This window comes from Tamandua tetradactyla, chromosome 18 (assembly GCF_023851605.1).
Source record: "Tamandua tetradactyla isolate mTamTet1 chromosome 18, mTamTet1.pri, whole genome shotgun sequence".
NCBI lineage: Eukaryota > Metazoa > Chordata > Mammalia > Pilosa > Myrmecophagidae > Tamandua > Tamandua tetradactyla.
The window spans coordinates 27,122,911-27,140,717 of NC_135344.1; the positions used below are offsets into that span (position 1 = coordinate 27,122,911).

General features: G+C 34.5%; 1 protein-coding gene across 31 annotated transcripts in view; it reads left to right on the top strand.

Annotated features, from left to right (window-relative positions):
- The window catches only part of TCF4 (transcription factor 4), a 463,737-nt gene that overhangs the window by 365,680 nt on the left and 80,250 nt on the right, over positions 1–17,807 (top strand). The window contains exon 1 of one of the 31 annotated variants that reach the window (XM_077135415.1): positions 218–434. The exons of the other annotated variants lie outside the window; for them this stretch is intronic. Coding sequence (XP_076991530.1) covers positions 411–434 — 24 coding nt within the window. The 5' untranslated portion in view covers positions 218–410. Of the gene's footprint in view, positions 1–217; positions 435–17,807 lie in introns of those variants that run through there. 31 annotated transcript variants of the gene reach the window in all.

Here is a 17,807-nt window from a genome sequence, read left to right on the forward strand (position 1 = left end):
AATTTTCCCCATTCCAACAGAAACGCTTTATTTAAGAAAAAAAAGTGTGTCTGGTATTTTGTGCATAACCCCAGCAGAAGGTTTCTACTTGCCATCTGGAGGTTTATTTTTTTTTTTTCCTCCGGCTGGGCCCTCAAAAGGAAAAGGATTTCAATATTTTCAAGTCGGTATGTGGGGCTCTCGGGAAGAGTTGTTGGACGATAGAGGAGCAAAAATGTATTCTTTTAAAATAGAAAAGAAAAATGGGGGGAAAGTGAGAAGCAGCCATTTCTTAATTGCTCTCTTTATGTACTTTGAACTTCCATTTGGATTGATCCTAATCAGGGTGTGATAGTTGGGCCAAAAGGGACCGATCAGAGCTTTCACGAAGGCCCAATTCAGCAGTAGTGATTGGAGCCAGCGAATCAAACATGTGTATGTGGCGGTCTATGCATGTGAGTGTATGTACATATAGATGTGTGCATAACGGTTATTTCTAGCTGCACATGTACTGTGTGCACATATACACAAGTGTTGTTTGAAGGTGCAGTATGGTTTAGGAAGCTTAGTAATTGCGCTCAAAAAGCCAATTTCATGAATGGGGTAACTGTTGAAATAATATCATTTACTTTTGTTTTGAAAAGTACAAGTAAATCGTTAAAAGTTCGTAAAACTGTCCTGTTTTTTTTTAAAGCATGGTGTGTAATTAGAATAATAGTTAAGTGTTGTAAAAGTAATGTAATTTGAAAACAAATGGCTTCTGTTGTAAATTGATTGATTGTTTAAATCTGTAAAAGAAATATTAGTATTATGTAACATTTTTCTAAACAAGTACCTAATTTGCAATTGGTAGTTGCTCATCATATATACTTATTAAGACTTAAGCCTATTATCTTTTTGACATTCCCAGATATAACATAATCAGTACTTGTAATTTTAAGGCACTTCTAATGAAAATTTTGTTAGTGGTGCTATAGTCTGTGAGTGTGTCTGAAGCAATAGAGTCGGGGATTATATGGTCCTTATGCATTCTCAGAGCAGTACAATGAATATAAGTTTCCATGATTTAATCTTTTGGAAATATTGGTGATGTGATCTTTATGTTAATTTTAAAATTTTGCTTTTTAAAAGTCTGAACTGACAAAATTTAGTTTATATTTTGGACATTTTCACTCTCTGAGCAAAAAGGAATTTTTAAATATGTGTTCATTCCCACAGCTTGCCAGTTGCCTCTACCATAAGAAAATGCTGAATATGACATCATATCACTAATATGCCCTCTCAGTTGCCAAATATTTTGGTTGTTAGATTTTTTTTTTTTTTTTTTTGAGAGGATGGTACTCATAAAATCAAGATCGCTCTGTCACAGGAAATGTATTTATAGGAACTGTTTTAAGGCGTTTATTAAAAACAAATCTGCTGATGTGTATCTCTATTGATTCAAACACTAGAAAGAGGCAAATTGTACATATATTATAGTTCGAAAATATAGCTATTTGGAATACCAGCAGAAAGAACTAGAAACCACCGATGGTTACTAGTTCTTCATTTTAGCTTTGTGAAACATTAGACAGCAGAATCCAGTTGTGCCTGTTCCTTGGACGGGGCCAATTCTATACCACTTTCTAAAATGCCTTCATGCATACACTGGAAGAGCAGATTTTTGTTTATTCTACAGTGTGTATTGTACTAGCTCTAATTCTGCATTCAGCGGCTTTTGATTTGATGCCAGACATCTTGTGGAGATTGTGTATGCCATGTGTTAATTGTTCAAAATGCCTATCGAAGAGATTTTACATTTCTTGAGTTTCATTTGTTGTTTTGGGTATGAGCACCCATGCATTTTTGTGTGTCTGTGTGTGTATAACCAATGTGTGTTTTAACCTAAATTGTTAGAGTTAAGTGTGGTCAGCTATTTGTTGCACAAGTTTTCTTCTGAAAACAACACAGTACTGAATTCCTTCTTTTTTTCCCAGTGACAAGTCAATTACTTGTTTAAATTCAGTTTGAACTCTCTGAACTGAGAGAAGCCAGAGGAAGCAGGTTTTCCCTGTGAATAGACAAAGAAGAAAAATGTAAAATCATTCTAAAACACTGTGATTTTACATTGTGGAACAAGTACAATTAAGCATTGCAACAATTATGATTTATTCTTCGTGAACCGGCAGCTACAAGATTTGTAATATCAGTTTTCCTCTAACTTCTGACAGTAAAAAATACTTTCATCAGTGATATTTTAGGACAAAGGAAAATATGAATTTTCTTTTACCTTAAGTTATGAAGTGTTTCTATGACCATATCCACAACAAATTGTTTCTTCTGTCTGTGAAAGACTGGACCTGCCCTGAAATGTGGACTTCATAAAACAAAAATTTATTAAAAATCACAATGCGAGAATTATGGAAGAATAAATCTTTAGTAGAAACCAGAAGGTATTTTTAAAAATCAGCTCCACCTCAGGTGAAGGTTTGATGTACTTGATGAAAAAAAATTTTTATGTTTTTCTCTATGGATTAGAGGTTCAGATACAAATAAATCCTAGTCTCAGCTAAATAAAAATTGGAAAGCATTGCTTCTTAACTACAGGAGGAAGGAAGGTTGTTTTTGCAGAGAAAATTAGCACAGTTTCTTTTAAGTATTGCAAATACAAGCATATCTCAAATTGTGTCTCTGTACCTGTCCTCATTCAGGCAGTAAGCAGTATCAGGCACTACCTGGTCTATAATAAATATAGTTGTACCCTTAAATTTGGATTTTTATAACTGCTCACACATTTCCATTGAAAAAGAATTTTAATAAGCAATTATTTGATCAAATTCCACGTATCTAAAAATATAGCAATTCCAGAAAGATAAAATTATAGTAAATGAAATTGAGAACAAAAAAGTGGCGAAATTTCCTCTTAATGGTAATTTAAGATCACATCATCAGTTCTCGCCAGTATGTGCATGTGTTAAACCGTATAGAGAAACCTATAATTATTGTAATTGCTCTTTTTGCTTTATACTAACAAGCTTCAAACCATGTTTCAAACTAGTTGTTTTGAAATAGTTATTTGTCAAGTCATCAAATCTAGAAAGTAAATGGTAATGAGCTTTTACATGTTTATATTCTGATTGTTGGTCATATTATGCCTCTTTTCAACTCCATAAAGTTCAGAGATGAAAACTGGATGTTAATTATTTCTAATATTGAGGACAAAAAATAGATAATTTTGTGATTTTTGCTTAAGATAAAAAATCAGAACATTTGAATATCAAAAGTCTCACAGTTGGGAATGCATTCTCAGAAGAAAGTTTTCCTATAGAGTAGCAAACTTAAGTCAATAACCTACATTTTTGAAAGCTAAAAATGAGGATATGAAGTGTTTAGCATTTTTCATTTACCACAGGAAGAGAGAACGTGAAAAGATGAATATTTAAATAACATCAGTAGTAACATTTTTCAGTACATTTTACATCTAGCCCTTTCTTTACAAACCTCGTAGGTGGTACAAGCAACCACATGCAGGTAGCAGTGTTTTAAAGTTTTCAGGAGTGTATCAATGATGTAAATTACATTTGGTATTTTAAAAATATTTTTCATATGTTTACTATTTTTACAACCAGGATTATAAACAAAAGTATCCAGTACAAACACATAATTTTTAGAAATTATTGTTTAGTTGCTATTATCGAGCAAAATTCTTAGATGGCTAGTATAATTTTTCAACTCCCCATTGATTGAAGAAAGTGAAATTTATCAAAGAAAAAGCATGTGAGAGAAAATTCCTTTATGTGAACTTATTTTTTGGCATGTGAAATAACTGGTGTGGTTGACATACAGAACATTTCAGTGTACCCATTTTTAAATAATAATGAAACTCTTATTTTGCTTTTCCTTCTATGCTTTATTGCTTAAAACAAAATTATGTTGATTTTGTTCTTTAGATTTAAGCCGGTAAAAATTTACCAGGCGTTTAATCTTGGTATTGTGGCTACACTGGCTCTCCTGACTCTGATTAAATTTCCAAACTCCCTGCGTGAAGTTCACAGATGCCAGTTTGAACATTTCTCTGGGCTGATTTCTTAGAAATAAAATATAAATCAGTTGCATATTTGGTAACCTTATCATTTAATCCCCAATTTCTGGTGGGTCTACCCATTTTGAATATAGCATTGGTAATTGGTAAGCTTCTTCCTAGTGTTAGGCAATGCAGAGTTTCAAAGAGAATGGGGAAGAAGGTCTTTGGAACAGGGGCAAGAGAATTAAGGGTAAAAGTGGCCAGGAAAAAAGATCTAATAGCTGGTGCAGTCTTTAAATACCTTTCCAACTGATCTACAGGAAATTGTGCTGAAGAATTGTTTGTTTCCTGTTCCACTATAAATGTGGTTTGCATTATACTCCTATTTCTTTCTAACTAAAATTGCAGTACCACAACAGAGGCTCGAGAATTAGTGCTTTCTTCTTTATAATTTATTTTTTAATGGCTCTTATCATAGTTTGATTTTAAACATGGTATATTCATTATTATGAAAGTTTTGTGTGCATTTTTCCAAGCCTGCTTGAAACTTCTATCACTGCTATGCCACTAAGACAAAAAAATATATTCCAGTAGTTCTTTAGACTCACTATGTAGGTCATGTACATGGTCAAAATCTGCTATTATGAGTTCCATTAAAAACATTTTTAATTTCTGATCCAGTGAAAATATGAAGATTTTAAACATAACTTGTGACAATTTTGAAAGTTGTTAGAATTCAAATTTACTTTTACCTTAAGAACGTACAGTACAGACGTATATAAGCTCTGCCTATCAAAATCAAGTGCATGTCTTAGAATTTCAGGAGACACACACACAAGAGAACGGGGTTTTAATTTTTCTCCATTTATGTCAAGGTTACAAAATAGTCCATTTTCCATAGCCAGTATAGTTTTAAAATAATTTAGTATTAAGTTCTTTAAAGTTTTTTTAGATATTTGATTGGGTTTAACTTAGCCCTTAATATTTCAATCATTAACTCTAAGATAACCCAGGGTATAAAGTTAGGTGTGGTAAATAAGCATTATTGATTACCTAAAATAAAAAGATTTGGAAATCAATGTTCATAAAATATTTATAGTCTATTTAGAAAATTTTCATAGTCCCGAGAAAAGCAGTTATCTATATAGAAATAGGAAAAAGAGATAAGCAGTGACAAAACTGAAAGAAATATATCCATAAAATAATTGTATTTGATATATGAAGTGATCTGATAAAAAGTGATACAGAGAATTTTCCGAAAAGTTCCCTCCTTCGAGACTTAGCGTTTTAGAATCACAATAATCTGTTTACACATTATTGTATCATTTTAGGTATATAGATATTATTGTACCTTATTAAACAAAATGTGCATTATTCTGAAAAACAGACCTTACGGTTTAATTTCTGGTTTGGGGCTTGGAAATGGTTTGACAATTACGCATTACTTCATTTAAACTTTGGGAGACCTTCCTTCTTGCCATGCTAAAGATTCATGACTCTGATTCCAAACTACCACCTTTTATTAGTAGATGTATTTCAGTCACAAGACCATATTTTGATTTGAATTTTTAAATTACACATTTCTGGTGTTTGTCTTTAAATTCCTTGTTGCTTTGATTCTTAAAGGAATCTGTGCATGCTAAACAGGGCATTTTATTCAAAAGTGACTTTAGAGGAGCACTGCAAATGATGTTTTATTTGAGAGCGTATATTTTAAATTCAGTCTCCCCCTCCCCCCCCAATTGGGGTAGAATGGGTTCAAACACCTGAGAAGTCAGGGGTGGGGGCAGTGCAGCTGAAGGGGTCTAATTTCAGGATCCACCGAAAAAATGCAGGCTTTGGCTCTCATCTCCAGGGACCCAGGCCTGTTCTTTCCTAGAGACCAAATTACCCTCATCCTGAAAGAGGGTAAGGCTGAGGTAATTGGTGGGACAGTGTGGGGAGAGTTAAATTCCAGCTGCTTCCATTGTAGCTGGCCTGAAAATGAATAGGGGATGTTAACACTGGAGGCTAACATTGACTTGGCTTTTTCACCTCCAAAAACCTAAGGGTGAGAATTATAGAGTACTGAATGACTGCACCAGTAATGATCCTGTTTAAGTAGGAATTGCTATGTTGGGAAAAACCTTCACACCATTTTAAAAATAGTTGATGCATCTACCAACCACAGTCCTATTACTGTAGCTCCAATAAAGTTTATCCACAGTATGGAAACCCTAATTGTTTTTATTGTCAGCCATCTAGTGAGTGTGCATTGGATTCTCACCTCTTTGATTACCACTGTAAAATGCTCGTAATGAAAGACATCAGAAGGCACCTGAATCCCATCTCCAAGAAGGGAGTTCTGTATACTCCCTATTCCTCCAGACTGTGTTCCTTTTATTTTTTTTTTTAAAAAGAATAATGCTGTATTACTCTCAATAGCTTTTCTAACAAATAAAACAAATTAAATTGATGTTACATACATATTTAAACCCCATCCACTTAAGTACTGACGTGATTAAAATAATCAAATGTATTACTTAAAAAATTAAAAAGAATAAATTCTGAACCCCATTATTTTATTGACTTTTAAATATAAATTGCAGAAATGTTTACATTCCTAATGGCATTATTAAGCTAAACTGACAAATCAGAGGAAAAAAGTTGATTGCCCAGCACATTATTATTTCTGCACCTGTTATTACAATTCAGAAGCGGAGGCTCAGCACACAGGAGCAGGCAGGATGGATGCTGTTTTCTTAGGCTGCCTTTGTGTGATATGGGGGTTGGGATAAATGTTGAACAAGTGTAGTTTCACTTTGTAGTGCCTTTTTGTGTTTTGATGTGATTAAAAGACTACAGTGTTTTTCATGTAGCTTTGAAATTAATTTGCAAATAATAGCTGATGGTAGAGTTTCCTTGTACCTGCCGCACTAAACCTTCCTAAGTAGAATGAGGGGATAGCAGTTTTTTTAGAGGTTGTTTAGTTACATATACTGCCAACTTTCATCTCTACCCTCTGAATCTGAAAATGGATTATGGAGGGAAATGAGGGAGGAAAAGAAATGTATTAAATTAATTTAGGTAGGACTGAAGCTGTGGGATGAAAAAACTTTAGATTTTTATTTTCTGCTTAAATATTGGGCAGGAGGTAAGTAGTCCCTGAGTAAAATTTTTAAACAATAATAGAAGTTTTATAAGATTGCTAATGCTGTGGTTTAAATGTTTGCTTTCTCTGTAGTTTATTTCCTTCTTATCTTAATCATACAGTACCATTTTTCAAACTTGAGCTTGTTTCTCCCTGTAGCATAGGTGACAATAATTGCTTGTTAATATAATTCTAGAAGTTCTTGGGTTTCCAATGTCCACAGTTCATTTCACAGAGAGACCTAAACTTTCCACTGCCAATGGAATAAATAATGCCTTGTTCGTTGTTGGTTTTTTTTTTTCTTTCATTTTTCTGTTTTAGTTTCTTTAAAAGTATTGTTTTATTCTTCAAAATATAATGAATGACAGATTTGGGTTGAAAGGGGAAAACATAATCATTACTTCATCCCATTCAGTTGTTTTAATTTGCAAAGAAGTGGTTAAAACGCCCGTTTCCTCAGGATACTTAGTTAACACTATTCATATGAGTTGAGATGTTGTCCCATGTATAATCTAAATTCCTATATTTTAATAACACTTAATGTGTAGCATGAATCCCACTTAATCTCCCTCTTGGCTACACAGCAAAATGTTTACATAAATGAACTCTCAATTTTGATATCAACTATTTAACTCAGTCCTTCCAGAGTTAATACTATTTCCATAATTAAACATGTTCCACAGTTACCATAAGAGTGTATCTTTAAAATGTTGTTCTCTGTTCTTTCAAGCCATCTGTTGGCTATGTCAGCAAATAAATGGGAACCTGATTTTATTTTAAAGCAAATAAGTTATTACCCTATTATTTTATTAGACATCCAGCTTCAGAGGGAGCAAAAGATAAAATTCCATCATATTTTCATTTTGTTACATTTGCAGCACAAACTTGTATGCTAAAATTGGTTATTTTCAGCTCATGACAGCTGTGGTATTTAAAATGATCACAGCTGTTGTGATTTAAAATTGATTTTTCTATTAACACCTGAGAAAAAGACCTGTGCCATATTAAAAACTTAAATAAGGTAACTGTAAAATCAGGTATGTTGATGTGAATCTGGTAATCCTACTTCCCAGAGGTGACAAAAGTGCAGCCAACCTCTTGGATGCTTCCAGGGAATAAGCTAAAACTGCTAGAAATAGATGCATGATTTTTAAAATATGTTTACCTTTTGATGGATTTGTGTAATAGAAGATCCTTTGGCCTATCTTGACAGCATCATTTTTGCTAATAAAACCTTTTAGGATTCAGCTTACTTCATTAACCCCAAGAAAGATGACTCGTGTGAATCATTCTGAGATCCAAACCTCTAAACTATAGAAGCTGCTTTTCCTTTCAGACATGACATTGAGAAATGCAAACCACACTAAATTGTTCCTTATGGAGGAAATTTTGGTTTTATGGCTCTTTGCCTCCATCATTTTTAGATGACGAAGAAGAAAAAAACAGATGCAAAAGGAAAAACAAATTATGCTTCAGTAGTTTTAGGATAACACTTGATTTTGGAACCTTTAATACATTGTTAATGTTCGTTTTGCAGATTCATTTAACCTGTTTTCAAGTTGGATGGTGCTTCTTGCATTCAATTGGTCTATTTAGACGTTTGCATTCAGAAGATAGTCTGTGTTGGAATCTTGCATCTGACAATAATCTATCTAACAGATAGTTGCATAATTAGAAGTAGATGATGTAGTATCTAAAACATTCAGCTGGCCTTATGTAGAATTATTTATAGATATTAGTGCCTTTGTATATGCATTGCCAATAGAGAGCTACTCATAAAGTCTTTGGCTGGTCCTAGGCTTACCTGTGTAATTCAATCAGAATCAAAAGCCTGACAAGTTTTATGATGATAAATGTATAGCTAGATAGGAGAAAGAATGGATGAGTAAGTGGATAGATGGATAGATGTCTTAACTAGACAGTAATGTATAATACCAATTATTTATTGCTCAAAACTTGTTTAGTCATCAACAGTTTACATGTATTTATTGCATATAGTTCAGAACCAGTTAGTGGAGAACTAGTCAGTATTCTCCGTGACATAATCAAATTACTGTAGAGGTGGTTCCCAAAATTTCAGAATGAACATGGTTCACCTGTTTCAGAATTATAGGCCAAGACTCATGAGCACCGTAAGATCACAAGGTCAAAATGTTATACACTAAATGATGGGTATAAGAGATAGTCCTTTGTTTTGCTGAAGGAAGATACTCCAGAAATGGCCATTTGTTTCTGTGAAGATTTAAGAAAAATCAAAGCGTTTATTTGTTACTACTCTGATTACAAACATATATCTTTAGAACAGTGGTGCTCCCCAGGGAGGGCAGGAGTGGGGGCTTGTTTGGTAATGTCTGAGACATTTTTGTTTGTCACAAGGGTGGACGGGTAGCAGAGAGGGTTCTACTGAGACCTAGTGGGCAGAGTCCAGGGATGTTGCTAAACGTTCTGTAATGAGTTAGTCCAGCCCCTCACTAGTGCTGAGGTTGAGAACTCCTGCTTTAGAAGTAATATATCTGGACTTTAACAATTAATTCCTGCCATGATGAGTCACTTTGCTTTGTCTTCTCTTCTCTCCTTCTCCTTTTCCCTTCCTCCTCCTCCTCCTCCTCCTCCCCCCTCTTGCTCCTTCTCCTTGTCATTAAGGTTTATCAGTGGGACTTTTTATTTGGGATACCATGACAAATTTTTTTTTTTTGTCACAGTACACTATAGTATTGCCTAGGTATTTCCACCATTTACCATGAAAATGTGAGGTTTTATTTGAAATGTTGTAAATATAGTACATTATTTGTGAACCAACTGGAATGCTTTCAAAGCAGCTGTTAGAATATGTTGAGTCAATAATGTATACTTCTCCATGTCCTAAATAGATATTTACATCTTACCTTTGAAAATATCTTGATCTCTCTAACAGGGTAAGTGTTGGTTTATCTGAATCATCCCAAAAGAAAAAATATATATCCTAAAGGATAAGAAGAAAATAAATTAGCCTAAAGAAACTAATTCATAAATGAAATTTGGGTATTTTGGGCATAAGGACATTATTAGGATTCTCATTAAGGTATTCTCTTCCTGAACCAAGAAAAGATTAAAAATTGAGAACCAAGATTAAAGACTCCCCTTTTCAGATTTCCCAGTAATGCAGCTTCTTTCTGTACCCACAACTGAAGATCTTTCTTCTTGCCGTCGCTCTGCTTTCCATCAATGTTAAATGATTCTGCACAGATTCGCAAGTGATTTTGAAACCTCGATTGCCTTCCCTAGCACCGTGTGGAAGAGCAGTATTTGGTGGCAGAGTTTTACCCCTGCTAAGTTTTAGAATCCAGAACCACATCTGCCTTCTCCGAGGCCCTGTCTTGGAGAGAGTTACCAAATCTGACAGTATCTATTTCTACTCTTCAGTTTCCTCTTCATGCTATGCAAGATTTGATCAGAGTAGAGATAGAGGCACAGGCACTGTCAGTTCTGATTTGTAGAATGTCTTTGGTATCCCAATATGCTCTCCCCTATTGCTCAACCCACTACACTGTTATATTTCAATTTCACCCTGCAGATATTCTCAGATTCTGTACTTCACTCTTCCTGTTCCCCAGCCCTGCTTGGTACAGCACAGTTTAAGCAAAATCACATTGATGCCTTTTTTGTTCTCTTGTCCGTCACATCTGAGTCCATCTTATAAGTTTACCCTGAGCTGGCATTTATTTCTATTTGTTTCCCACATTAATATTGTACAGGGTTGTCTGTATTTAAAGAGAGTAACTGAAAAGAAAACTGACAAATGCTGTGTGTGTGTGTGTGTGTGTGTGTGTGTGTGTATGAGGTATGTAACAAATATTACCAGTTTTTGATGATAATCCCAATGATTTGGTATTTCTGTTTCTAGGAGATAGCATTTTTATTGCAAATTTACTTTTGGGTCAAAACTGTGTGAGGGAGCACTGAGCTTGTTTTCGTTTTTGATCAATCATTGATTTTCTGATTTGGACTCTCAATAATTATCTTCCATTCCATATGTCCCAGTGTCACCCTTTAAGAATTTGGAACAGTAACTTGCTTTCATGTTGTTTTTAGAATGTGCTTTAAGAAACTTACTTGTGTGGTATTTAAGTCAGATATTTAAAGTACAAATTCACTCTTGTGAATTTCTTTAATGATTAGAAAAGCAGTTCACAGTTAAAATCTTGCAATAAATATTTTAGGGCAATAATAATCAATATTCAATAAAATAACATACATTTACAAGCCTCAGTTCCTTCAGAAGGTTTTTCTCATATGCCTTCTAATTTAATCCTTTCTGTATCCCTGGAAGATAGGTGATGATATTGTTACCCTGTTTTAAAGTATGAAATTGCGCTGACCAGTGAGGTAGCCAATGGCCACATGTATCTATTAACATTTAGATGTAAATTAATTACAACAAAGCAAAATTTAAAAAATGCAGCTCCCTAGTCATACTTAGCTACATTTCACATGCTCAATAACCAAATGTGGCCAGTGATTACTGTATCAGAATAGATATAGAAAAACATTTGCATTGTGACAAAAAGTTCTACTGGATAGCACTGGTTGGGAAAATGGAAGCATTGAGGATTAAATGATTTCTCAAGATCATGTGGATTATGACAGATCTTGAGTCACTTTTGCCATCTATTTAAATATGTTTTTGGATTTTTCATAGCTTCATGTTCCACAAACATCTGAGATAAGAGTTGACATGTTAGTGCTACCTAGCATTTTAGCGAATGTTTATTGCATTGTGGTTCATCTCTTTTATGTTTAACTTAAGTGTTTAATTTGTATGAAACCTTTCAAAGGATACAGCTCTTTGCCTATCCACATACAGTGTGGCATCGGCTTCATCTGAATCAACCAGTGAGATCATCCAAGACAGGGAGCATATTATAATTCCTCTTTGTACACCTGTTAGCATATTTTAGACAACCGAGAAATGCTTATGCATACGCTTATACGTACAGATAGACAAGGCACTAGGAAAGAATACTTCACGAGAGCTGGTAGAATTTAGAAAGTTAATACTTTTTTCCTAGCAGTTGTAGTAAAAAGCAATAGTGTTATCGAAAGATAAGTATTTACTCCCATAATTCAAGGGTCTCTTCATAATAAATGAAAACAAAAACAAAAACAAGAAAAAGTCTTTACTTCTTGTCCTTAGTACTCATTTAGTACCTGATCTGGCTTTACATTGTTACCAAATTCTTTCACACCTTCCAACAAGGTTTTAAGCAGTTAGTAGACAAACTTTTATACTTTATCTTCCCGGAAAAGATTAGCACAATGATTTGCACATAGAGGTTCTCAGAGAGATTTGTTGGTTGAACAAATGAGTATTGATACATTTTTTTAATGTCATGTTTCTCAAGGTTTCTCCTCTCCAAATGAGTTCAGTGGGACATTATTTGTAGTTTACCCAAGACCAAAATGTATCTTTCATTCCCTGTATCACTGAGTTGGAGAAATATGTCTAGTAAAGGTTGTTGGTGCTAATGACCCCTTTCATTTATATGTGCACGCTTAAAATGATATTAAATGTTTTTCAGTTTAAACTATGGGTTGCAGTGGATGATGGTTATTGTTATACAGGAGGAATGAGTGTGTTTGTAACTTGTGACTGTACTATTGTAATAGGTGAGATGATTGCAGAATTTATCCCATCATCCTCTTGTTGGTAAAGAGTAGACATTTGGAACCCCAGGAGCTTACAGCAGCATATACTGGCAGATGCTTTCTCCTTGGGCTTCTGATGGTGTACACAAGCCGTCATTTCTCCCAGTAATAATTATGGTGTTAGGAAGCATTTGTGTTCTGCCTACTCTTTCAGCCCGTGCCATGTTTAGTTCCTGTTATGCAAATACTGCTTTAAACTTAGAAATGCCAATTTGCATTAATATTTTGGTTTCATATAGCTAGCTATTGCATTTCACAAACAAGTGCATTTTAATGAGTATTGGCAGAATGTAGAAAAAATGTTATTCATTAAATTCTATTGTAGAAAATGCAGTAGTTAGTTGCCAAATTCATTAAGACAAAATATAATGTGTGTTGAGGCCACAAGGATACTACTCTTCAAACAATGTTTGGCCCTTGTGGTGTCCAATACTGTAAGATTCAGTGCTAGTCACACAGGCATGGGGTGGGGGAGGTTGTTACTAAAATAGACGCCAGTGTACAATTAATATTTTGGTTTATTTTTAAAATGTATACTCATTTTACTTTGTTTTTATTAGAGAATAGTAGGTTTACAGAAAAATTATATATCAAATACAAGTTTTCATATACCATCCTATTATTACCACCTTGCATTAGTGGTACAGTTATTGAAGGAATGTTTTATAATTGTACTAGTAACTATAGTCCTGGTTTGCATTATGGTTCACTGTGTTGTACAGTAGATTTTTAAAATTTTTATTCTAGTAACATATATACAACCTTAAAATTTCCCCTTTGCCACATTTAAATGTATTCGGTACTGTTAATTGTGTTCACGATGCCGTGATACTCTCACCACCAGCCATTACCAAAACTTTTCCATCTTTTTGACATTTGTTGTGAGATCATAGGGCATTTCACCTCTATGTTAATGAGAGGGACTTTAAAAATCACAAGAACCAAGTCGTATTCTTACGTCTTACCTTTTGCTGTTAAGTCCTAAAGTGGGCATTTTGCTGTTTATGATTTTTTTCCCTTCCTGAAAATTTTTATCGCAATTGTGGAGTAAACATTTTTGATGGACAGTGTGTGTGAAAATAAAAATTGTGCAACTGGATATACAGAAGTGAACAATTTTAACGTGAACTTTTAATATGGCCGTCATGATTGTCATAGGCCGTGGTTCCTAATTATAATGAGCTTTTCTGATGTTGTCATTGCAGTTGTCCCCACCCCTCAACCCCACCTCCGTCTTCAACTCACTTTTCCCAGAAGGAGAGTTCCAAGCCTTTGAAAATTCTCATGATTTTGCAAATCCACTCTATTTTTGTCTAGAATACAGGAAAGTTAAAACTGTGGCTGGTATGATGCCATGTTTTGAATCCAATTTTAAAGCAACCCTTTGCAACCCAGGGAGTAAAGCTGGCATCTTTGTATCTGTAATGAAGATAATTATACCTGCAAGGTGACATCACTAGCGAAGTAACAAATGCACTTGAAAGTGAGCCCCTAGTCTTCTCTTAATTCTGCAGACCACTTTTGGCATTTAACACTAGACACCTCTTTCATGCCTGTCGTCTGAGAAGTTGCTTTCAGATGAATTTACTAAAGCAGACTGACACAGGGTTAAATTAATTCTTTTCTTTATTACTCAAAGTGATACAGACCTTTCTTGGACTAATGTAGCTTAATTAGTGGTCAATTAAAACTGAACATTGCTGAATTGAAGTTCTTTGATCAAACTCCCTGGCATGGTCTCTCTTTCTTTAACTAACCACCATCTTGAATTCATTTGGAATCAGTAGTATAAACAAGTTTAAAACTGCTTCTTTTATAAGAAAGTCAGCAGGCTTGTATAGCTGTGGTTTCTTTTTTTACTTCTGTAGGCGGCAATTCAAAGGCATGCTAAATGAAAACAGTACTACACCCTGAAAAAATACATTTTTAAAGTAACGCTAAGTAGTCGGAAAACAGTCAATACCCCACCTATTTATTCTAGTCAGAAGATAAATTTACCAATTTCAGTGGTTGATATTGTTGTTACATAGAAGGCTAAAAGGGGACTCCCTACCCTCCTTCTCAAAGTCCACAGTTATCAAAAGGAAAAAAAAAAGTGAAACAAACAAACAAATGAAAACCCAAGTTGGAGGGCTAGGGAAAGATAAACTAGGATGGGAGGGGCACTGTTAGGATAGATATACAGAGATTTAACCACATTGCACCCAAATCCATTCTTTGTTACTCATGGGAAAATATTTTACCTCTGTCCCTTTGGGGTGAGGGTGAGGCACTACTTAATTTACTTGTTGATTTCATCATTTATTTTGGAGGCTACTATTGCATCAATATGGGCTGTGAAAATCAGGTCCCTTTTATACAATTCATTTGGCTAAACATACATTGCTTTTGTTAGAATTCGGGTACAGTTTATTTTTTAAAAAAAGAAAGATAAGAGGGATATAGGAAAGATAAGAACTGGGACAGAGTCACTGAGTATTTGAAAGTGGATCAACGCCTTCCTTATATAAAGCTACACGTCTTAATATTTAAGTGTATATGCTGTTCTTGTCTAAACATAAATTGATATCATTCAACAATCCCAGTTTTTTGAAAGCTTAACCAACCTAAAAATACTGTGGTAGGCATTCAGTAAGTGCTACATACTTTAGAGTATTAATTAAAACTACCACTTTTGTGCTGGAAATAAAAGTAATAGACTAGGTTTAAACAGATAATTTGCCTAGTCCGTAATGGGCATCTTCTGCCTTCTGAAATTTTTACAGTGAAAAAATAAAAGGGCATTTTACAAGTGACCAAGTAACACTTTACCCAGTACATGATAACATTTTTGTAGTTTTCGTTACTTATATCCAAAAATTAGAGTTATAAACAAAAATTAAAATAAAAATTTCATCACTTGACAGAAAGAGAAGTTGTTTATATTCAGTGTGCTTTCAGCATTCTCTCTTGCCTTCTCCCTAAAGGGCTGATTAGGATGTAATAATTGGGGATGATAGCGGGAGGAAGACGACAATTCCATTTAATTAAAGATAATTTATTTTACTTTAAATTGGTGATGTCCCACATGAATAAGAGTAGATTTAGCAGATAGATTTATTAATGGGTACTGACATCTCAGTTGACATAAAAAGCAAACATTTTCCTTCCTCATTGTTTTTATTGTGTCTCAGCACCTGAAGCTGCTGTCATCCTGCTTCCCTTGTTATTACGAAACTGTAGACTTTTCCCCCAATATGCAATTCTTGGCTTATTATTGAAACCCCCTTGATCCTCTCCTAAGTTAAAGACCAGGTCAAGGGCTTAGAAAGGCTGCTCAGGTTCTCAGGACTAACACTAAAAGTAGTATCTTTTTAAAAACACCTTCCCGACTGATCCCTAATGTATCTAGTTCATAGAATTTATGATTTTGGGTCATTTTAGCATTTTGAAGAAGGATCATAGATTTACTTTGGTCTTAGGCAAGGTACTTGCCTGAATATTCCTTTAAGAGAACTTGTACCTTGAAAGTCATGGGTAACAAAGAGTATCACTAAAATATAGTTTACACTACAATTTAGGCCCTTGTGTGGAATTTGTGTTGTTGCTTCATGCAAGTATAAACAGATGCTAGAAATTATGAAATTTTATTTTCAAGGTAGAAAATGGATTCAAAGGAAAATGCTTGAAATTGTTTTCATAAAGTCTTCTCAGTCTGTGATTTTTTTTAAAAAATGATGTACTTTTAGCAAAATTATAACTTACCATTCTGTAAATCCCAAGGCACTTTCTTTATGCTTCAGACAAACTATTACCTATTTTCTGAATTTCTATGTGGTCCCTATTATGTGACCTTTCTCTCTCTTATCCTCACATTATCCCTTATTCTTATGGATGTTTTTTCTGTGATCATTTCTGTATACTGGTTTTATTCCCACAATATTTTCCTTCTCTGAAGGAAACCCTGCTCCTCTGAGCACCTCTACCTCCTGGGCTTCTTCTCCTGCCCAGAACTTCCTCTGTTCGCACTGAACCTCTAGTTTTGCTCATGTTGATTTCTTTTACTGCCTTGTTCGTCTAATTTTTATACATATTTTCTTCTTGTTCATATGCCTTTCTTTGCCTTTCAGATTTCAGTGATGTATATATGGTGATGTGCATCAAATATATAATCAAGAACTAGGGCTCACACAGGAAGGGGGCAATGAGAGTATTTTTCTTTCTTTTCTTATTTGGGCTCAGGAAATCATAGTGTTTTCATTTCTTAATTTAAACAAATTGGATTTATTTTATCATGTTCTGCCATTTTACTGTTTCCAAACTGATGTTGGATCAGTGATGGTATTTTCAAGCTTTAATTTTTGTCGACTTGATTTTTGCATTGTGTGTTAATTTTAATAGCCTCATCTTTCAAGCCCTTATTTTCACCTCACTATCCTGCCATTTTTATCCATTTCTTCTTTATTGCCCTGCTCTCCTTGCTTCTCCTTTTATCTTTTTTCCTCTTCTATAATTATTGTTAAATCTATGTACCTCCCCAAAATTCTGCTAAGAAATAATGCTGGGATAAAAGATAATTTGCAAGTCATGTTCTTTGCTGAGCATTGCAGAATTCTCCTTGGAGTTTATAATTCTACTTTTTATCGAAGAGTTGCTGGGTCAGGATTCTGGGTAGCGATGACATGAAGGCAAGCATTCTAATAAACTAAAATTGATCCTTACGTGGAGGTGAAACCCTACATACAAATTTTCATGAGGGAGCATTTATACTCAGTTGTATCTGTCGGCTTGCAGCCTGGGCCAGGGGTACATGTGTGGATGTGTGTGTCCAGAGCACAACTGGAAGAGGGTAGGGGCCAGCTGGGGCCAGGCAGGCGAACTGTTGCTCTCAGTGAGTCTCAGTGCTGGCCTGGAAGGGGATAGCACTTGGGTCAAAATAAAGATATATCTTATATCTTAGTATTATTGGTTCCCCTTTCCTCCTCCACTTTGAAGCTATTTTCTTTCTTTCCTCTCTGTTCCATTATTTCT